Source organism: Lynx canadensis, chromosome D4 (genome assembly GCF_007474595.2).
Source record: "Lynx canadensis isolate LIC74 chromosome D4, mLynCan4.pri.v2, whole genome shotgun sequence".
NCBI lineage: Eukaryota > Metazoa > Chordata > Mammalia > Carnivora > Felidae > Lynx > Lynx canadensis.
Window position 1 is genome coordinate 75,736,457 of NC_044315.2, and position 20,608 is coordinate 75,757,064.

Sequence of the window (20,608 nt, forward strand, 5' to 3'; positions counted from 1 at the left end):
CCAAGGTCAGACAGCGAGTAAATAAGGTAAGCAGACTCATGGAGTGAGAGGGCTCTCAGGTAATGGTTCGCAGCCGGAAAAACAAATGCAGGTGGGGAGCAGACACAGATACTACCGTGGGCACTCTTCCTGCTGTCCCATGCCATCTTGCAAAGGGAGATCTGGCCCCACGTGTTCCCTTGCATGGCCGATACATCGGGGCATCTGAGCTAGTCCTGACCCTGTGATTTCCTTCAGAGGGCTCCTCTTGGTACCTTTGCCTCTCTTTACACCAGGAGGCCTGGATGTCTAGAACTCAGTGTAGTTTGGGATAAGCCTCCAGCCAGGTGTGATTTATTTCAAGCCTCCTCCTTCCGCTGAGCCTACGATCAATCCTCTGAGTCAAGGGGAGCCCTGAGGAATGAGATGCTGAGGAGCACTCCCTCAGGTCCCCACCTCGGTGACGTCCCAGCTCTCCTCTGAATGCCTGGTGCTGCTGAGTCCTCCGGGGTCATTTTGGTGGTCTTCCCCCCCGACTGAACCAAGTGCAGGGACCATGGGTATACTTAACCCAAATCTGTCTGTTTTAATCACTCTCCTCTGGACAGATAAAAGCTTTCCATAGGATTGCTCTCTCAAGCATTCCTCTGTGGCTTTAATACCAGCCATTAAATCATGGAAGGGAAAACAAAACAAAACAAAAAGGGACCGGCTCCAACCTTTAGCATTTAACTTTTTTAGCCTCCTGAAAAAAACCCAGATTTTTGACCCAAATTCCCCCTTTCATACCCACATCCTCTCACCTCTGGTTCTCTTCCTCTGGTAGAGGATGGTCCTGAAATTGCCTTCTTTCCCTCGACTTCTTCCTCTGAGACTATACATCTCCCACAGTGGGAACCAAGGCAGGGATGTCTGATGGACCTGGGATCTCAGAGTCACAGGGAGTCTGAGACAGAAGGGGCCTCTGTGGCCATCTGATGTGACCCTCCTACCTCCTAGGGCAGGGTGTGAAGATGCCTAGAGAGGGGGTACTGCTTTCCCAGTGACCCACAGCAGAGCAATGGCAGACCTTGACCACAAGAACCTTGACTGTGGGCCAAGAGTTATTCCCACTGAAGGAAAGCATCTGGCTTTAGAGTTGGCCTAGTTGTGACTCCACCACTTTTTCGCTGGGATCCTTGAGGGGAGATCACGTTGCTTCTCTCTACTTCAGTGTCCTTGTCTGTTAAAGGACTGTCAGGAAAGCCCACTACACGGGATCATGACAAGCAGCGAGTGGGATCTTTTTGCCTAGCAGAAGGCCTGCTACCTAGAGGCTTTCAGCAAAAGTTCCTCATCCTTCTCATTATTTGAAAATGCTGCTCTGTCACCAGCCAAAATGACCCAGGTAGAGTGTCCTTCTCCTTCCATGTCCACTCTACCAATGAGAGAAAAACAAATAAATTTTTTTTAACGTTTATTCATTTTAGAGAGACAAAGAGAGACAGAGCCTGAGCAGGGGAGGGGCAGAGAGAGAGGGAGACACAGAATTAGATGCGGGCTCCAGGCTCTGAGCTGTCAGCGCAGAGCCCGACGTGGGGCTCAAACCCACAAACTGTGAGATCATGACCTGAGCGGAAGTCAGATGCTTAACTGACTGAGCCACCCAGGTGCCCCTGAGAGAAAAACAAATAATATAAACTTGATATAATTGTCATCCTTTGCTAATTGTCCTCTGTAGATGGTGAGAAAGTCCAGCGTTATCTGAGCTAATTTTGTGTTGACTTAAATCATGCCTGGAAAACATCCTGGTGGGGGGAAACCCCATAACGACAGCACAGCATGGAGGCATAGATGAGGTCTCAATCATCTGTGGGGGGAGCTGAACTTGCAATTAGGAGTCTTTAATTCCAGCTCCTCCTACCACTTAGTGCTGTGTGACCTTAGGCAGGTGACTTCACCTCTCTGAGTCTCAGGTTTCTCAGCGGTAAACAGCACTTGTTATACAAGATGGCTGTAAGCATAAGACACTTTGGCACAGAAGCAACTCCCCACGTGCTCAACATGCACGATGACCTTCAATTACGTACACTCGAGCCGAAACATGGAAGCACCCCTTCCCCGAGAGGCACGTTCCCTGTGCGCCGTGACCATACCTCCAGTCTTTGTTTCCTCCTGATACACCTTGCTCTGATCGCCCTGGGAACGGGTTACATTGAGGCAATGTATCCTAACCAGAGGAGGATTCTGCAATGGGCACGAGGCAGTGGGAGATGGGATAGATTGTAGAGAAATTTTAGCGGGAGAGCTTCAGAAACTTGTAGAATGATGGCGTTCTGGTCTGCCGGGGCTCTCATAACGAAGTTTCATGGACCGGGTGGCTTAAGCACCAGAAATTTATCTTCTCACAGTTCTGGAGGCTTGGTGTCTGAGCACAAAGTGTCTACGGCATTGGTTTCTTTCGAGTCCTCTCTCCTTGGCTTACAGGTGGCCATTGTTTCCCTGTGTCTTCTCATGGTCTTCCCTCTGTGTGTATGTCTGTGTCCCAGTTTTCTCTTCCTACAAGGACCCCAGTCATACTGGATCAGGGCCCACCCTCAGGATCCTATTTTAGCTTGATCATCTCTGTAGACACCCAACCTCCGAATAAGGTCACATTGTGAGGTACTGGGAATTAGGATGTCAACATATGAATTTTGGGGGTACATGATTCAGCCAATAACTAACAGAAAGGAAGGTGGGAGGCAGCTGAGGATATGACTACAACCTTGAAAAAAAACAACAACACATTTTTGTATAGATCCTGGAGGCTGGAGGAAACCTGGGTCAGAAACCAACAGGTAGGGAAGCCTGTGGTAGAAATCCAGGTGCTGAAGACAAGGTCTGGAAGGCATCTTGGACGTCTGAACAAGGCCCAGGCACATCTTGGGTCCCCATGAAGTGTGGTGAGCCAAGGAGAACAGATGATGCGTAGTAGTAAAGAACCATTGATCCTCAGTCAGTTGTTTAGGCAGAAGAATGACTGGAAAGCAGCCTCTTGGCCTGCAGTTCAAGTCAACTTGCTTATGTTGGTGCTGTGGGACTTAGATCTTTTCGGAGGGGTCCGTGCCTTCAAACAGCCCACTGGGCTCAGTGCAGCGACGTGATTAAGCACCTGGGCCTGGGAATTCTATAGGCCTGGATTTCAGGCTTTGGGAGAGCCTCTTCCCTCCCTGAGCCTGAGCCTCAGCTTCCTCTGGCAAGTGGGCCGTGCTGAGAGTTTCATTGTGAAGGTTAAGTGAGAGAATTAATCTAGAACACACGGGACGTAGCAACTTCTAAATAAAGGAAGGGTTCTATGCTCTCGTAAAGAACACAGCAATAGGGAAATGTCCCTCCTGTTCCTTTGTTTTTAGTTTGCGATGACAAACTCTACGGAGCACCTGTAAGACACCAGGGTCTGTACAGAATGTTGGGCACTTTGAAATGAACCAAACAGACCCACAGATGGGAAACACAGACACTGGATGAGTAATTACAGAAGTGGTGAGTTTTCAGACAGGAAGGAATGTGATGGATATATGGGAGGAAGATTTGTCTGTTCCTGGAGTGGAATGGAATGGTCAGACAGAGCTGCCCTGGGACAGTGCCATTAAAGTGATCCTGAGGGGGTGACCCCCAGGTACAGAGGACTCCTGGTACAGCCCTGGCCAAGATTTTGGGAGACTTCTGCCTTTGGTCTAGCCTCTTTTACATATGCTCTTTGTCTCCAGGGTGAGGCTCAGTGGGTAGGTGAGAAGAAAAAGAGACAGTAAAAATAAGTAGGCAGGAAACTTCTGGGGGTGGGGGTGGGGGGTTAGAAGCCCATTTCAAAGCAAGCCTAGCTGCAGGAAGATAAGAGCACATTAGAGAGGCCAGCTGACCAGGGTTTGAGGGACCGGTGATTACTATGAGGCTCAGGGCAAGCCTCTCCCAGGTCTGGGGCTGGACTTCTCCACGTCTGTAAGAGTGCCCTAGACACCTCATGGGCTCTGCACGCTTTCAGTGTCTGCTTCTATGCGTTTATAGCCTTGAGGCAGGCTTATGCTAATTAGATGTAGATTGTGTGCAGGATTGCCCCGTAGCCTTCATCTTGTCACATGGGGATGTGTCCCCTGGGATCAACTTCCAGCAGCACACAGATGGGGCCACTTCAGAAACGCCTCTCCCCGTTTCCTTCACTATGTCTCTATCTTCCTGGACAGCTGTGAGGAGGGACAAGGTGAAGGTGGGGAAGGTGCTCGCGTGTCCTTCGTAGAACACTGTTCTGTGTCCCTCTGTGGAGATACACAGAGGACAGGGAACCTAAGTATGCAAGGACTGGGATTGACACGAGGCATCAGATTCAGATCAACACCTATTTTTTGAGCTCCTTCTGCTTACAAGGAACCATTCTAGCAGTGAACAAAAGAGCTCTTAAATTGTAGGTGGGGATCATTTAATCCAAACTTCTCCTTTTTCAGAGAAGGGAAATGAGGCCCGGCAGCATAAGAGGGGGGGATGGTGTGACTTGTCATCTGGCAAGCTGAGCCCAGATCTCTGGTTCCAGATCCCTGGTTCTGGGCTGGTGAGACAGCGGTGTCTCCCTTCCAGCCCCCTGAAATGTGGCTACTGTTGATTAAATTATTTTCATACAGAAATAAGTCCCCATCACTATTTTACTCCCCCCACCCCCCACCTTGTTGAAGTTCGGTGATTTCCTTTTGCCACTTATACTCCAGGTAAATATTTCCTTCTGAACTTCTGAAGCCACTGCTTCAAGGTTCTCAGTTCCCTCAGTGTGTTTCCTCTGGGTTCCACTGAAAAGCCTCTCTTTGCCTTTCCTCTCAGCCTCCTGGGGCCAAGCCTCCTCTTAGTCTCCCCGCTCCATGTCCCAGAGTCTGTCCTTTCTCGCTGCTTCTCTCTTCTCTCTCAACTGCACACAGAGGTGGCTTGAGCCTGAGTCCCAAGCCCCCCAGGAAGGTTCTGAACGGAGGGCACCCTACAGATGTGTAAACATTTTACCTTGCTAACCCAGCTAGCTGCCTTCCAAAGGCAACAGGAAAACCAGGGACTGAGAGCCCCTGGCATAATAAAAAACCTGCAGAGAGAGAGAGAGAAAGAGAGAAAGAGAGAGGGAAAAGGGATCCTGTTTCAGATGTTAATTTTCTCATTAGAAGAATTTCCTGTTGAAGGGGGAGGGGTTAGCCAGGGGAGCAAGAGAAGGTGAGCTCAGTGGTGGGACCAGGGACACCAGAGTGGTGGCTCCGGGGAACGTGGCTCTCACTGATCCCTGTAGCAAGCGGCAACACATAGATTGGGTAACTCACTCCAAATCTGGAGTCAGAGCTTCAGTTTTGGAGAGGTCAGTGCAGATTTTCACATTCAGCAGCCTGACAGCAGCTCGGGAGATGAGATGTCTGATTTCTAAGTCGGGTTTGTCAGTGGGTTTGAGGAGGACTTGGACGTTTTCGAGGCTTCATTCTATCAGCTCCTGATACATCAGCCAAGATGCCTTCGGGGTGCCTTCTCTCTTTGGCCCTTCTGTATTTTATTTCTAGTCGTTTCCCACATGTCATCATTGACATCGGTCCTAGACCCTCCAGCATCTTCAAGCTGAACTCAACACTGGGACAGCTACCGTGTGCCAAGGACGGGGCCTCCACCGTGTCTGTTAAGTAGGACAGCATGCTTAAAGAGGGATATCGGCAAGAGGATTACGATCTGTAGAAGGGAAGTGATTTTCCCCAGATGTATGGCTAGGAATTGCTTTCATCAGAATTACTTACTCTGAATCCAAAGATCCTGGGTTTTCTATGGTACTAAGAGCACACACTTTCTTCTGATTCTCCCTGTCCATTAGCCATGGAGACATAAATCAGTGCCTTTGATTCTGCTTGTCCTTTTTCCTTCTCCCAGTCTTTCAGGAATCCTTCTTGTGCTCCATCATGAGACACTTACTGAGTGCCTGCTGTAGGCAAGGCATGGTGCAGGGTGCTAGGCACGATATACAGATGGTCCAGCCAGAGTCCTCACTCTCCAGAAGCATCCAGTCTAGGGGGACTCCAGAACCAGAGGACAAGTGTCTAGTTGCCTAAAAGCAAAATGAGTTCAGAGGAGAGAATGGGCATTCCTTACAGGGCTATCACGGAGAGCCTCTAGGAGGAGGTGGTTTCTGTTTTAGCCATTCAGAAACCTGGAAACACAGAAGAGCAGACTTGGGCCAGGTGTGTGAGGGGTCTCCATTCAGTCCCCTCCTTTACCAGGTAGAGAACCAAGACCCAGAGGAGGTATTATTCAGTGCTTCACCCAAGGTTGCCCAGCCAATGAGAGCAGGTTGACTTTGTGAGGAGACCCCCTGCCATTGCCTGAAGGACTGTTGGACAGGAGTAGGCGGAGGGGTATAGGCAGACTTAGATGCCAGGCCCAAACTGCCATCCACATCAGCTGCTAACAGATCGACATGAGTTCTGAGGCCCCAGTGCTCACAAAGGAGTAAAGACTGTGTGGGCCTCCTCTGTTGATTTTACTGGAAGCTCTCCATGATCGTTTGATGCATGCTGATGGCAGATGCACCCTCAAAGTTATGGTGACCGCAGAAACTCACCAGCTCAAAGTAGGGACCGTCCTTCTAAATGGGCATCTTTTATTCATTCTCGTCTCCCTCTCTTTCTCCTCCCACCTGGCCTCGTACATCATCCCACACTTCAAATGCATTCTTAATTAGAAAGTCCTCTTCCTCATCCAACAGCCTGTCTGTGCCAAGGACACTGGGTATATTCCAGAAGGGCTGGGGAATAGGGGTTGGTGAGTATAAAGATACTTTTTGATCCAGAGAGAATCTGCTAAGTGACTTCCTGGGGTTCCCAGAGTAAAGCTAGAGGCGTCAGCCTTGGGACTTTCCCAAACACCCAGCTTGTGGTACCCCCAGGAGGTTGGTGTGTCCCAGATCCCTGGTGGCATTGATGGGGGAGAGAGAGGTGCCTGTAGAGTTAGCGCACAGGGTAGTGAATCCCAGGGTCTGGGATCCTGTTACCAGTCAGTTGACCTTAAACCCATCCATTTCCATATCTGCCTCTGTTAACATCACTACTTTAAAAGTGTTACGTGGATGAAATGAATTAACACACGTGTAGACCTTAGTACAATGCTTGACCTGCTGTAGAGGCTTGGAAGATTTTACTTAATGAAGGAGTCCCCAACATCTTTTTATGTTAAGAGAGTGCTTTTCATTTAATTCTTTTATAAATATTAGCATTAGTGTCAGAGAAAAGCAAGCTGAATTGGGTCTCAGGAAATTTGTCAGTGACTCTGTAACCTGACAAATGTCTTTCATTTTCTGGGTCTGAAGTCCCTCACCTGTCGAGTGAAAAAGTTGGAATTGTGATCTTTAAAAACCTTTCTAGCTCAGGAGCGTCTGGGTGGCTCAGTTGGTTAGGCGTCCGACTCTGAGTTTCGACTCAGGTCATGATCTCGAGGTTCATGAGTTTGAGCCCTGCATCAGGGTCTGTGCTGACGGTACAGAGACTGGTTGGGATTCTGTCCCTCCCTCTCGCTCTGCACCTCCCATTTGCTCTCTCTCCTGGTCAAAATAGACAAACTTTTTAAAAAAAATGTTTTTTAAAGCTTTCTTGCTCAGATATTAAGCATGCCTGCCTTTCTTTGGGGATGAGTTTCAGGGCTAACCAGGATTCCTATTAGGAGCTAAAAGCGTTAGCTTTGCAGCCCTTGACCCTTGATTCTCTGTGCCAACTTTCCTGATGGCTCACCACCGCTGGCCTTTTGATGACTGCTAATCGTTAACGTGCACTCAAAGTTACGGAGACCGTAGTAGGGGCCATCCTTCTAAATGAGCAATTTCTGTGCATTATCACCACCGCTGACTCTCCTCTCGCCTCCTATATCATCCCACACTGAAAATGCCATCTTAATCACAAAGTTCCCTTACCCATACAACAGTCTTGCAAAATTGAAGGTGTTCAGATTTCCATTATTATGATTGTTGGTATTTTGTTTAGCTCAACTCCCCATTCTACAACAGAAACCTTTCTTGTAAGTTCCATACTCAAAACCAATACAAGTGAAACTGTTTGGGCTACAGGTTGTGGTGAGCACCCCCCAAAGCCAGCTCACCTGTCCTCTCCGTCCCTCTGGCCCTCTGTGTGCCCGAAGGGTGGTCCCAGAGCCTCCATTAGTAGCTGCTGGCTCTCGCAGAGCACAGTTTGAAAACTGCTGGTCTAGGACATCCTGATATAAGTTTTATCAGGGAGAAATAACTCACCACCACCCCCTTCCATCCTTTATTTATTCATCTTTCTCTCTTCGGGCCACATAGGGCTATATGACAAATGTTCATATACCTCGCGTGACCGAGGATGGGTCGTGGGAATTCACACCGTCAGTGACCAAGGCAACAGAGACCCACGCTACTTTTTCTCCCTGAAGACAGACCGGGCCCGGCAGGGGACCACCATCCATGCGTACCGCAGCTACCTCCCAGGCCAGTGGGTACACCTAGCTGCCACCTACGACGGGCGGCTGATGAAGCTCTACGTGAATGGCGCCCAGGTGGCAACCTCCGGGGAGCAGGTGGGCGGCATATTCAGCCCGTTGACCCAGAAGTGTAAAGTGCTCATGCTGGGAGGCAGCGCTCTGAATCACAACTATCGGGGCTATATCGAGCGCTTCAGTCTGTGGAAGGTGGCCAGGACTCAGCGGGAGATACTGTCGGATATGGAAACCCGTGGCCTCCACACGCCTCTACCTCAGCTCCTCCTCCAGGAGAACTGGGACAATGTGAAGCGCGCCTGGTCCCCCATGAAGGATGGCAGCATCCCCCAAGTGGAACACAGCGGTGCCCACGGCTTCCTGCTGGACACGAGTCTGGAGCCTCCATTGTGCGGGCAGACGTTGTGTGACCACACAGAGGTCATCGCCAGCTACAACCAGCTCCCGCGATTCCGCCGGCCCAAGGTGGTGCGCTACCGCGTGGTCAACCTCTACGACGACAGCCGCGAGAACCCCACGGTGAGCCGCCAGCAGATTGACTTCCAGCACCGGCAGCTGGCCGAGGCCTTCAAGCATTACAACATCTCCTGGGAGCTGGAGGTGCTGGAGGTGAGCAACTCCTCCCTGCGCCACCGCCTCGTGCTGGCCAACTGTGACATCAGCAAGATCGGGGATGAGAACTGCGACCCCGAGTGCAACCACACGCTGACCGGCCACGACGGTGGGGACTGCCGCCACCTACGTCACCCCGCCTTCGTGAAGAAGCAGCACAACAGGGTGTGTGACATGGACTGCAACTATGAACGGTTCAACTTTGACGGCGGAGAGTGTTGTGACCCCGAGATCACCGATGTCACCAAGACTTGCTTCGACCCCGACTCTCCTCACAGGTAAGGCTTGCGGGGCAGGTGATGCCCGGCTGCCACCTGACTTGTCCCCCATTGTGTAGGCGAGGCACCTGAGGCCCCTAGGGGGTGTGGAATTTTCCAGTTCACACAGCGGTTTCATGACCGAGGCCAGCCCCTCACTCAGTTCTCATGGGAGTGCTACGCAAGGATGGCCCGTCACGACGGTATTCGCTGAGCCCCCACCACGGGCTAAGAAGGAAAGCTCAACCCGGTCTTCTCAAAGGGCACAGAGTCTAAACTGGGTGATGTGGGGCTGAGTACCAGTAGCTGCCATCATGTACGTGGCACCGTGGGGTGCAGCGCGTTAGCCACGTGCGGTCGCCAGCCACACGCGACTGTTGACGCTGAAATTAGCCGAGACTAAATAAAGTTAAAATCTGTCCTGAGTCCCGTTAGCCAGCTTTCAAGTACTCAGCAGCCTCTTGGGCTGGTAGCTACCGTGCTGGACAGACCAGTATGGAACACCCTTCCCAGCAGAACATTCATCCTGTCGCACCGAGCTGGCAAAGCGGGGATCAGCTTGGTTGGACGGCCCGGGTTCAGGTCTCGGCGATACTGTTTCCTCACTTTGTGACCCCTTAGACACTACATCTTCCTCTGAGAAGTGGGAATAAGAACAGCACCTGCTTTGTCCCGCTGCTCTGAGGGTTGAGAGGGGGCTCTCAAAAAGTCGTCCCTCTCACGGTGTCTCTCCCATTAGCTCTCGGTAAGCGTATTTGTCATGACTTGTGTAACGGAACATGGTGCGTGCTGTGCTTAGGGAGTGCCAAGCGAGATCAAAGAGGGAAAAAAAACTGACTTTCAGCTTGAATATCTCTGGGAGAGCTTAGGTACAGTTTGGACAACGGAGGTTGGGTTGGGGGAGAAAGGAGGGCACGGGGCAGACGGACTTCATCTCCTGCTGAGAAGAGGGCAGGAACGGGAAGCTCGTGTCTGAGGCCTCACTCAGCGTCCACTTGCACTAGCAACCCTGGCCAGCAACCCCAAAGAAAAGCCCGAAGGGGAACCCGTGGGTGATCTGTATTCAGTAGGGGACCCAGAGGAACTAGTTCCAAGCCAGAGAGACTGTCACCCTCCACTTTCCTGATTGCCCAGATCCACTCTGAACTTTTCCATTCTGTCCAGCACACAGGACCCTGGACTTGCTGAGAGCTCGAGCACATTTGCCGACCTCTGCAGGCTTTCTGCTGACTCTTCTCTTTAGGTCTCTCTCAAAAGAGCGAGGGCCTCCCGTGCACAGACAAAATACCTACGTGCAAAGGAATGACGATACTGGCAGGAGAATGTCGTGCCTGGCAGCAGGCCAGAAAGCACGTCAGCTCAGCCTGCTGGCACCAGGCAGGCCCTCGACTCTCACCTCGGTCCACAGACATGAGCGGCCCAGGTGGGAAGAAGCCTTGATGTGTGGCCGGTTCCTTCCTGGTCACAATGTGTTCTCATCTCTGCTCTCATTTGGGCTTTGACAGAATTTGACAAAGAAGGCAAGACAGGGGTTAGTATTTGCATTTGACTGATAGGGAGATAGAGGACCTTAGTGGGTGAAATGACTCGGCCAAGGTCATGGGTCAGGAGAGTCATTCAGCTAAGGCACAAATGCAAGTCTCTGAGATTAAGGCAGTGTGTGCCCTACTGAGCTGAATGCCCAGGCAGAGTGGGCATGGAGGAGGGTGAAGGGCCATGGATAGCTGGAAGTTATTCACCCAATTTTTCTTTTTCTCTTTCTTTGTTTCTTTCTGTCTTTCATTCATTCAAACCCTGTTTCTTCAGCAGGTGCCAGGAAGGTGGGTACTCTTAGCCCTGTTTTGCTGAAGGAAACCCAGGATTCAGAATGACGTAGGGATTTAGCCAAGGTTACTCAGCAAATAAATGGAGAGCGTAGATTCCAATCCAGATCTAATGACTCTAACGCTCCCACTGAAGGAGGGTATTTTTAAGCCTAAGGAACAGTAAGAGGCAGAGTTGAAGGGCAGAGGTGACAGACAGGGTAGCTTCACTAAAGCCTTGGGAAAAAACTGCTGAGTTGATTGGGTCAGGACCGAGGGCAGCTGACCTTTGTGGTGGGTGAGCTGTCCTGGTTCGGAGGGGCCGCGGGGCCCCAGGTCCCAGATACTTCACAATCAGCAGACAGAGCTGGCAGCCTCCAACGGCCTCCTCTTTTCTAAGTCACGGGACTGCCTGCCCAGAATGTCTGTGAGCAGCCGTGTGCCAACTCTGTGACCACTCACGCCACGGCCCGTTTGTTTGCTGGCTGGGAAGGTCATGTGCCCTGGGTGGGGCCCACCAGGCAATGTGTCCTCTTCTGATGGGCCGAGGCGGGGGTACACAGCATTCTGGCTGTATCAGCTCTCCTGTGTGCAGAGAGAAACCTGTGGAGGTTTGCAGAGAAATATTTGCTTTGTGACTTTAAAAAAAAGGGAGGGGGGCGCCTGGGTGGCGCAGTCGGTTAAGCGTCCGACTTCAGCCAGGTCACGATCTCGCGGTCCGTGAGTTCGAGCCCCGCGTCAGATTCTGGGCTGATGGCTCAGAGCCTGGAGCCTGTTTCCGATTCTGTGTCTCCCTCTCTCTCTGCCCCTCCCCCATTCATGCTCTGTCTCTCTCTGTCCCAAAAATAGATAAACGTTGAAAAAAAAAAAAAAAAGGGAGGGAGGGAAAGAGGGAGGAAGAAAGAATGAGGAAAGGAAGGAAGGCAGGCAGGAGGAAAGGAAGGAGGGAAGGAAGGAAGGCAGTGCAATATAAGGCAGGGAAGAAGGAAGGATGCCTGCAATATAAGCAGTGAACATTTAATATTATCTAGGTGATTTCTAATAAAGAGCTGAACTTCATTCTCTCTCTCTCTCCTCTCTCTTTTTCTTTCTTAATGAGTAAACGCAATAAAACTATTTAATACTTATCAATCTATGGTAAAGAACCAACTTTTTTCTCCTGTATGTTGCAAGCTGGTCCCTTTGATATGTGCAGGAAAAAAATGAATCAATGTAAAATGAAACCACAGGAATGTCATTGTCAGAATTCTTGAAAAGTTTCTAAATGTGTACTCTCCATTTCTGTTCCCAGTGCACCGTAGACTGGTAAGCAGTACCTACTTTGAGTAGCACTGATTAAAATCCACCATTCTGACAATTTAATGTAACAATTCCCTTGAGTAAAATAAGATTTTTTTTCCCCCAGTAATGCAGCTGGGCAGATCAGTGTACTCTAGGAAAGAGTACCATTTCTTGTAACACATTTAGATGCCCTTACGTCATAGTCCTTGGACCCCTTAGTCCGTGTTCTCAGGGATTCACGTGCTGTGGGGGAGCAACTAATCCTAGCAGACGGCTGCACAAGTTACCAGAATTGTGCCCAATGTCAGACCTAGAAACATCCTCACAGATCATTGGTCCACATCCCTTATCCTCCCATGGAGGGAAACTGAGTCAGAGCTCACCCTATCCATTAGTGGTCAAGCTAGGGTTAAGGTTGCTCTAGATTGCTGACTCCTGGTCATCTGCCATGGCACAGCCACCCAGCGTGGACTTGACATCTTCGCAGCCACAGATACCTGCCCCCTCACATTGTATCCTCACTCTCTTCTCAAATATCACCCAAAGAGCTTGGGATTACGAAGTGCTTGAATGAGTGAGTTTAGAAGAGAATTAGATAATGGCCTTGGGGTTCCGTGGGCCCCTGTAGAACTATTAGAGCTACATTGGCAGCTAGTGTTCTTTATTAAGAGGCCATAATAAAAGCAGTCAATTGAAGATGTGCACAGAGAGAGGGACTGGACAGTGAGTGGCCAGGATATAACTTCAAATGGTAGTATCATAACCGTTTGAAGATGGTTGGCCTGGATGAGAAAATTCTCACAGGGCCATGACTATAGGGCCATGTGGCATGCACCTCATGTCCCCAGAGGCCTGTCCTGTGGGAAAGGGAGCAGAATTGCTCTGTATGGTTTCTAAGCCCTGGCCAGGACCAGAGTGGGAGGCAGCTTGGAGCTGAGTAACAGATGATGTCCTCCCCCCTCAGAATGGTCCTCCCAGGGGAGTGCCCTGTCACCTGAGGCACACACAGTGAGGATTATGACAGTGCTGTAGAAAGTAGCCTTGTTGGTCTTGAGGTGGAGTATGGCACAGCCCGACTTTTTGCTGATATCTTTCTCCAAATCGTGTTATGGAACCACGTGGTTGTAGACATTTATCGGGTATGTGCACCTCTGTCAGGCTCTCTGCTGTTCACTGGGGATGCTTCGGTGAGTGGGGCACGATCCTCCCCATTGAGAGGCTTCCACTTTGCTGGGGGGTCATATTCAAACATCAGAAATTCTGATCCATGACAACAACACACAGTGGGACAGGAGTTCTGCGAGGCAGAGATCTGCTCTGACTAGGGAAACAAGGCAGGGGTGGCTGGTGGAGGCATGATTTGGGGGGCATCTGGGGCTGGGCAGCACGTTCAGAGGTAGAGATGCAGCCTGCGTAGGTCAGGTCCTGGCAGGAAACAGGTGACACATTCAGACAGAACAATTAAGGAGAGTTGAAGGAGGGGGTAATTTGAAGGAGAGGCTATTTATAACAGGGTAGGCAGGGTTTAGGACAATCTCCAAGGCCAGGGTCAGCAACAGAGCAGGGAGCCATTTCTATCCTTGGCCTGGAGGGGCAAGAAGAGAGAGTAGTTTTGGAACATAAGAGAGGGGATGTGTGTGGAAGACTCCTGGGCAGCCGCAGTGACTCTCCATAAAGAGGGGTAGCCAGCCTACTGTGGCCCCCAGGCCAGAAGGGAGCCAGGAGAGTAACTTCTCCATTAACATTCTCTTCTGCCTTCTAGTCTTCTGCTAGTGCTTCCCACTAGGGACTGAAACTAGAAGTCACAGAGCAAAGGAACCCATAGAGGCACCCCAAAGAAGCCAACCTCCAAGGGCACAGAGCAGGGAGGAGAGGGATGGGCAGTGGATGTGGAGGAGCAAACAGCATTCCCAGAACACAGAGAAAGCCCATGCAGAGGGGACAAGACAAGCAAGAGGACAGGATGGGAGGAAGGGCTTGGAGAATAAGGAGTCATCGGTATAACTGGGACCCAGACCATAAGCAGAATAGGGTCTGCTTTATCTCATGACAAACTCTAATGTCAGGCTAAATCCTTCCTTCCTGCCTCTCTCCCTTTCTTCATCCCCTCCCCTCCCCTCCCCCCTACTCCTCTCTCCTCCCCTCCCTACCCTTCCCCTCTCTACCCCTCTCCCCCTTCCTTTCCCTTCCCTTCCCTTCCCTTCCCTTCCCTTCCCTTCCCTTCCCTTCCCTTCCCTTCCCTTCCCTTCCCTTCCTTCCCTCCCTCATTTTTTTTTTCTTCTTTTCCTCTCCCAGTAAATATTTGTTGAATGCTCCCTCTGTGCCAGCCCAGTCCCTGCCTTTGGACCTCACCATCTAGTGGAAAAGACAGACAAGAAAGCATGCCATTGTAATCATGGGTGTGAACGAAGGATCCCCAGTGTCAGCCAGGAGGAGCAGTCTGTGTGAGCAGTAAAAGTTTTTCTATTAGACCAACCATTTAGAAAAAGACATTCCATTGAACTTGGCCATTCTCTACAGTAGTGGAGACGAGCCAGGGAGGCAGAACTTCATCTGCAGCCATTAGAGATGTCTCCTAACAAGTTAGAATGCACTTCACATGCCTTCTTATAGCTAAACTGGAAAACCTGGATACTAAGGGAAACCCCTAGTATCAGGAACCCGAGGGGCAATTGACACTTTGGGCTGCATGCACCCCACCGGGAGAGTATATTGCCACAAGCCTGCTGAGTTTCTATTTGGACCCTGTAAACTGTAAGCTATATAGCACAGTTAGGTGAACTTGACCTTTGTGAATATCGATTCATATGCAATAGGACAAATAGAAAAAGACTTCCCTTGCACACTGTTGGCTCATAGGGAAACATTTTCGTTGCCTCCCCCTTATTGTTATTTTTAATGGAACAAGGGCATTCCCCTGGGGCCATGTTATTTTTTTTGGATATGAGCTGACATTGCTAGAAATCTTTGGAATGGACTGTAGTAAGCCTTAAGGCAGGCTCTCCAACCCCTCTGCTGGCACTATAGTTCTCACTGTCTTCCCCCACCCCTTGTCAGAGACCATTAAATGATTTGCCCTCATATGTTGGGGTCTCTTACCTCTTTTCTGGGATGATCTTATGGAACATACACTTCCTTCTCCAAGGTTGTCCCCAAATCTGGAAAAGTTGCATGGAATCAGAGATTCTCTGAGCTAAAAGGAGCAGTGGCAAGGTTCAGCCCTCTCTTGCTATAGATGAGGAGGCCAAGCTCCCAAGTGGGGCCAGCACTGACCCAGGCCTCCCAGTGAAAGTGAGGCCAACTGAGAGCAAGAACCAGGGTCTCATCTCTTTATCCCAGGGCATTTCCACCCTCCTACATTACCATGGTATCTTAGAAGCTGGGGATTCAAAACTTGGAAAAGTTCTCTTTAGCATGGTCATGTTCATACCCATCATCCGTATTTTGCTAAGATGCTTTAATATCGAGGGCACTGCAGTAATGCCCTAGAGATCCAACGTGTAATCTGTGTCCTGAAGGTGCTTATATTCTGTGGTTTTATAACATTTTGTTACAGTCATTCAAGAGATAGCAAGAAGGTGGATGATTAATTTACCAGCGAACCACACAGACGATAAGGCTTGCATGAACTCTGAGAAAAGGCAGGATCCCTGTGGTTTGGAGAAGTTAGAAAAGGTTTTCTGGTAGAGGAGGTCTACAAACAGACCTCCAGAATTAACAGACTTTGTAATGACAGAAAAGAACAAAGAGATTGAGGTGGGAAGGTGATGGGAAGGTTTAAGGAAGAGGTGACTCTACTTGGAATTTCATGCAGTTCAATGTCATGATTTGTTCTTCCGGCCCTAGAGCTCCAAGAATCAGACTAATGTAGAATGAAAATAGCATTCCGGGGAAATAGATTCTAGCCCTGGCCCAGCAGTGTCTTAGCTATGCAATCTTGGGCAAGTCTCATAATCTCCTTGAGCCTCTGTTTCCACATCTATGGAAAGGGAATGATAATAATATCTGACCGCCTGGATCATGTGATTGCCTTGAGGGTCACATAAAATAATATCCAAGCAAGAGTTCTGGGAAGAGTTAACCAGCACGCAGATGAAAGAGGGCTTTGTTATTTGTTCAGTAACTTTGTTCATTCTTTTCCAGTAATCGTGTAAGAGAAATTGCTTGGAATTTTATAATCAGAATATCAGCGTTTATTTAATGTGACTAATATTCATTAAAGCAATAACAGGAGTCAGGCCTGGTATGGTGGAAAAGTGATATGTGTTGGAGACTGACCAGAGTTTGTATCCTGGTTCCACTCTTCATTAACTGTCTGACCTTGGCTCGTTTCTCAATAAGAGTTGCTGGTTTCTCATCTGTGAAAATTGGGTGAGAACAGCACTCCAACAGTGCATCAAGAAACTTACATGGAGTCATCTGTATGAAATGCCTGGTAGATTGTGTGGCACACAGTAGGTGCAAAAAATTCCCTCCCTTCTCATGTGCACACACAGACTCCTCTTTGCATTGTTTGATGGAGACTGACTTTCCACAGGCTCATAAAAAAAAGGCCTGGATGAAACTGCCGGACACACATTGAGGGCATTTACACAGATTACTTTCATTCTTAAAATACTATTTTTTTTTTTTTTTTAGTACTGGCCACAGAATTGGTATTTTTAAATAAAGACCATGTAACATACCAAACTTCTTGAGCTTGCACACTAATTTATTTTTGAAACAACCCAAATGTCTCACCATGTTAGAGGATATGTTTCCACATGGAATGACCCCAGGCATTGTTGGGATTGGTTACAATGGGTGATGTACCCCTTTGATTGAGGTTCCAAGAGTTTTTGACCATCTCCAGCCCACATGCCTGCTTGGGTGTAGATGCAGGAACATGCACACACATTCAGGCCACGTGGACACATATGGTCCCATTCTCTCAGCTTTGGTCCAAGTTCTCTTCATGCTTTTCATCTAAGCAAAGTCTGCCTTTACTCACGTCCCATCTGTGACTCTGTGCACAGGTGAATTTGGTCTTTGAGAACAGGAGAGAGGGGCAAATGGAGTGAAGAGAACTGCTTGTGACCCCTCCACAGGATGTTAAGAAGGAACTCAGGGGGCACCTGGGTGGCTCAGTTGGTTAAGAATCTGACTCTTGATTTTGGCTCAGGGCATGATCTCATGGTTAGTGTGTTTGAGCCCCATGTTAGGCTCTTTGCTGACAGAGCAGAGCCTGCTTGGAATTCTTTCTCTCTCCCTCTGTCTCTTCCCCTCCCCATGTTCCATCTCTCTCTCAAAATAAATAAAGTAAACATTAAAAAATTTTTAAAAAGAAGAAGAAGGGGCTCAAAACAGGGACCAGTGAGTAGCTGTGTGGGGTCAGTATAGCCTCGCAAATAAATAAGAATATGAGTTTTGGAGACTGAGCATACTTGAAATCAAGCCACTTAACGTCTCTGTGACCTTGAACAAGTCTCTAGCTTTTATCAAAGCCTCAGATACCTCCTCTGTAAAGTCGGTGATGAAACTACCACAGTCTATGGCATTGAGTGGTTCAGAGGATTCAGTGACATGATATAGGGGTCAACCCTTACAACAGCACCCGCCACTTACTGAGCACTCAAAATAACAGTGGTGGTTGTTTGGGGGATTTTCCGTCTCTGGAGAATCTTCTGACCTTCCTACACACATATTCCCTAATTCCCAGCCCCCTCTGGATCCTGAGTCTTTCCTTTGGGCTGGAGTGGGGGTCCAACACAAACTAATCCCACTCTTCTACCAAAGGCCCTTTTACTTTGGCTCCTATAGGTTCCATATTTAATAGATTTTCTTTACTCCAAAAACCCTGCACATATTAAATGATAACGTATTCCTTGTCCCAGGCAGCACACTGCAGTAAGTTTAGGCATCTCCAGCGTAAAGCAGAGGCACATCTGGGATTCCAGGATGGGACTCACTCTGTGGTTCTCGCACATGCTAGGGAAGGAGCTGGAAGTCAAGAGGGCTCCCCTAAGGCGCTCAGGACCTCACCGAGCCACATAAGACGCAGCACTAGGTGTCGGCTGGCCCCCTGCTCTTACCACAGCAGGACCTCTGTCAAGTTTACAGGTGAATGTTGGAGATGCTTCTGTGTCACCCCTTTTCCTAGATGTGTATTTCCATTTCCAGCTCCCTGGACAGACAGCAGCGCTTGATAACCTCTTGAGGGCCCCAGTGGGAGGCAGCTGGGGTTTTTCCACCCTGGGTGTCCATCCACTGGTGACACTGACCACTCATGACAGCCTCTGCTTGGCCAGACGTCCTTCCACGGGGGGAAACAAAGTGGTGGGGGTGTGAGAGAGGGTGGAATGGACAGACACCAGGACATTTTGCTTTAGTGAAACGCATTTCCTTAATTGACCACAGCTCGGCTTGTACCTGCAAGCTCACAGCTGGCCGATTTTCCACCTTCCCGAAAGAGGACTTCCACACCCCCACTCTTGCTTTCTGGAAACACAAAACTAGTGTGTGTACAGCCGTGCCTTTTGCTCACAGTTTGTTTACCCAAGTCCAACAGGCTCCCGTTTTCCTGTTTTGTTTTGTTTTGTTTTGTTTTGTTTTGTTATGTTTTGTTTTAAGAGGCATGTTTTCTTGTGTCCTTTCCTCTGTGTCTTTCTTTCTTTCTTTCTTTCTTTCTTTCTTTCTTTCTTTCTTTCTTTCTTTCTTTCTCTCTTTCTCTCTTTCTCTCTTTCTCTCTTTCTTTCTTTGTCTTTTCTCTGTGCTATGTTGTTTTGGTGATCTGGTGGTGAAGGGCAGAGGGTAAGGAGAATATTGTCTCCATTTCAGGTGTCTGGTGTAGGTGATTCTAGCCCTTTTTGAGTTCAGACAGACAGCACACCTCTTAGCCTTGAGCCTGAATCCTGACTCCCAAACTATTTGTGTGGCCACGGAGGACAACAGTGAGTATCTAGGATGCCACACAAGTATGGACTATCTCAGGATCTTACAGAGTGTGGAAGAGAGACATGAGAGAGAGAGAGGTCTTTCCCACAAGGGTTCAAGGTAGAAAAACACAGTTTGCCCTGTGGGTTGGCAAAACAGGAGGAAGGAAGTGACTAGATATTTCCAGTAACTTCTTTGCCAGCATAGAGTAAGTCACTTCTTTTATTTTACATTTTTCTTCTGTAAAATGGGAGGATTTGGGTAGGATTTTTCTAAGATCTTTTCCTTTCATACATTTTCAAATCAGACGTTGTAATCCAATTCCGAGGCCTGTGGGGACTGGAGCTGTACTATAATTCAGGAGCTTGGTATCAGGAAGGTATGAGCAAGGCCATGAGTTGACACTGGGGACAGTCCCTGCCTTCAAAGTATTTACTGGCCCCTCTGACCAATTGAGTCCAACGTGTTCAGCATAGCAATGAAGGAAGTTTTCCTCTCTGACAAGTTAAAAGAACGTGACTCCCATTATCCAGGTCCCTGTGACAGCCTGATGGTGGCACCCTACCTAGGGCAGTCTGAATGTCTGCCATTTTATTTTCCCTTAAGCCCTGAATGTGGCATCCTCTTTCCAAAAATCCATTTGTATTTAATTCTACTTTTGATAGCCTGACATACAATGTCATGGTCTTCATTATTTCACATACTTAAAATTTTTGATTTTCACATGACCCTCTGACCCTTTGAGAGACCCACATTTGGGGATGCTACTAGACTTGTTCAAGCCATCCAGAGAGATCTACATCTACTGTAATGACTGTGTAGTTGTGTCTTTAGATGATTCTGCTATTTGCTATTAGGAGATTTGTATGGGGCTGCAGTTCAAACTAAAATCTAGAAGTTGCCATATTGACACGTGTCGGTGATGATATTGTAATTCTTGCTCTAGCCTTCCCAAACATCATATCGTTCAGTCAGTCGTCACATAAGTTATATGACTTACGAGACTCCACATTAGAGCCAAACTACATAGTCTACTGAACTATCACCTGTATCCAGAACATGGTGGCTGCCCCAACTTATGAAAAAGAGGTGATTTTGCTTTATTTAATTGTGCGTCAAGTGGAAGACAGACCACAGGGCTTCTGGGGAGCTGTGTGTATTCTGCTTAATGTGGTCAGTTCTATTATTTATCAGTTGTGGTTTTGATCCTCTAAGAAGAAAGGGAGGTTGCAGGAAGAGCTAGCTTGTGGGCCCTAGAACTGCACACTTGTGTTTTGAAAA

General features: G+C 48.8%; 1 protein-coding gene across 1 annotated transcript in view; it reads left to right on the forward strand.

The window, feature by feature from the left end:
• PAPPA (pappalysin 1) overlaps positions 1-20,608 on the forward strand; it is a 242,095-nt gene that overhangs the window by 24,411 nt on the left and 197,076 nt on the right. Inside the window, exon 2 of the mRNA XM_030294042.1 lies at positions 8,291-9,353. Within this exon, the coding sequence (XP_030149902.1) occupies positions 8,291-9,353 (1,063 nt within the window). The remainder of the gene's footprint in view (positions 1-8,290; positions 9,354-20,608) is intronic.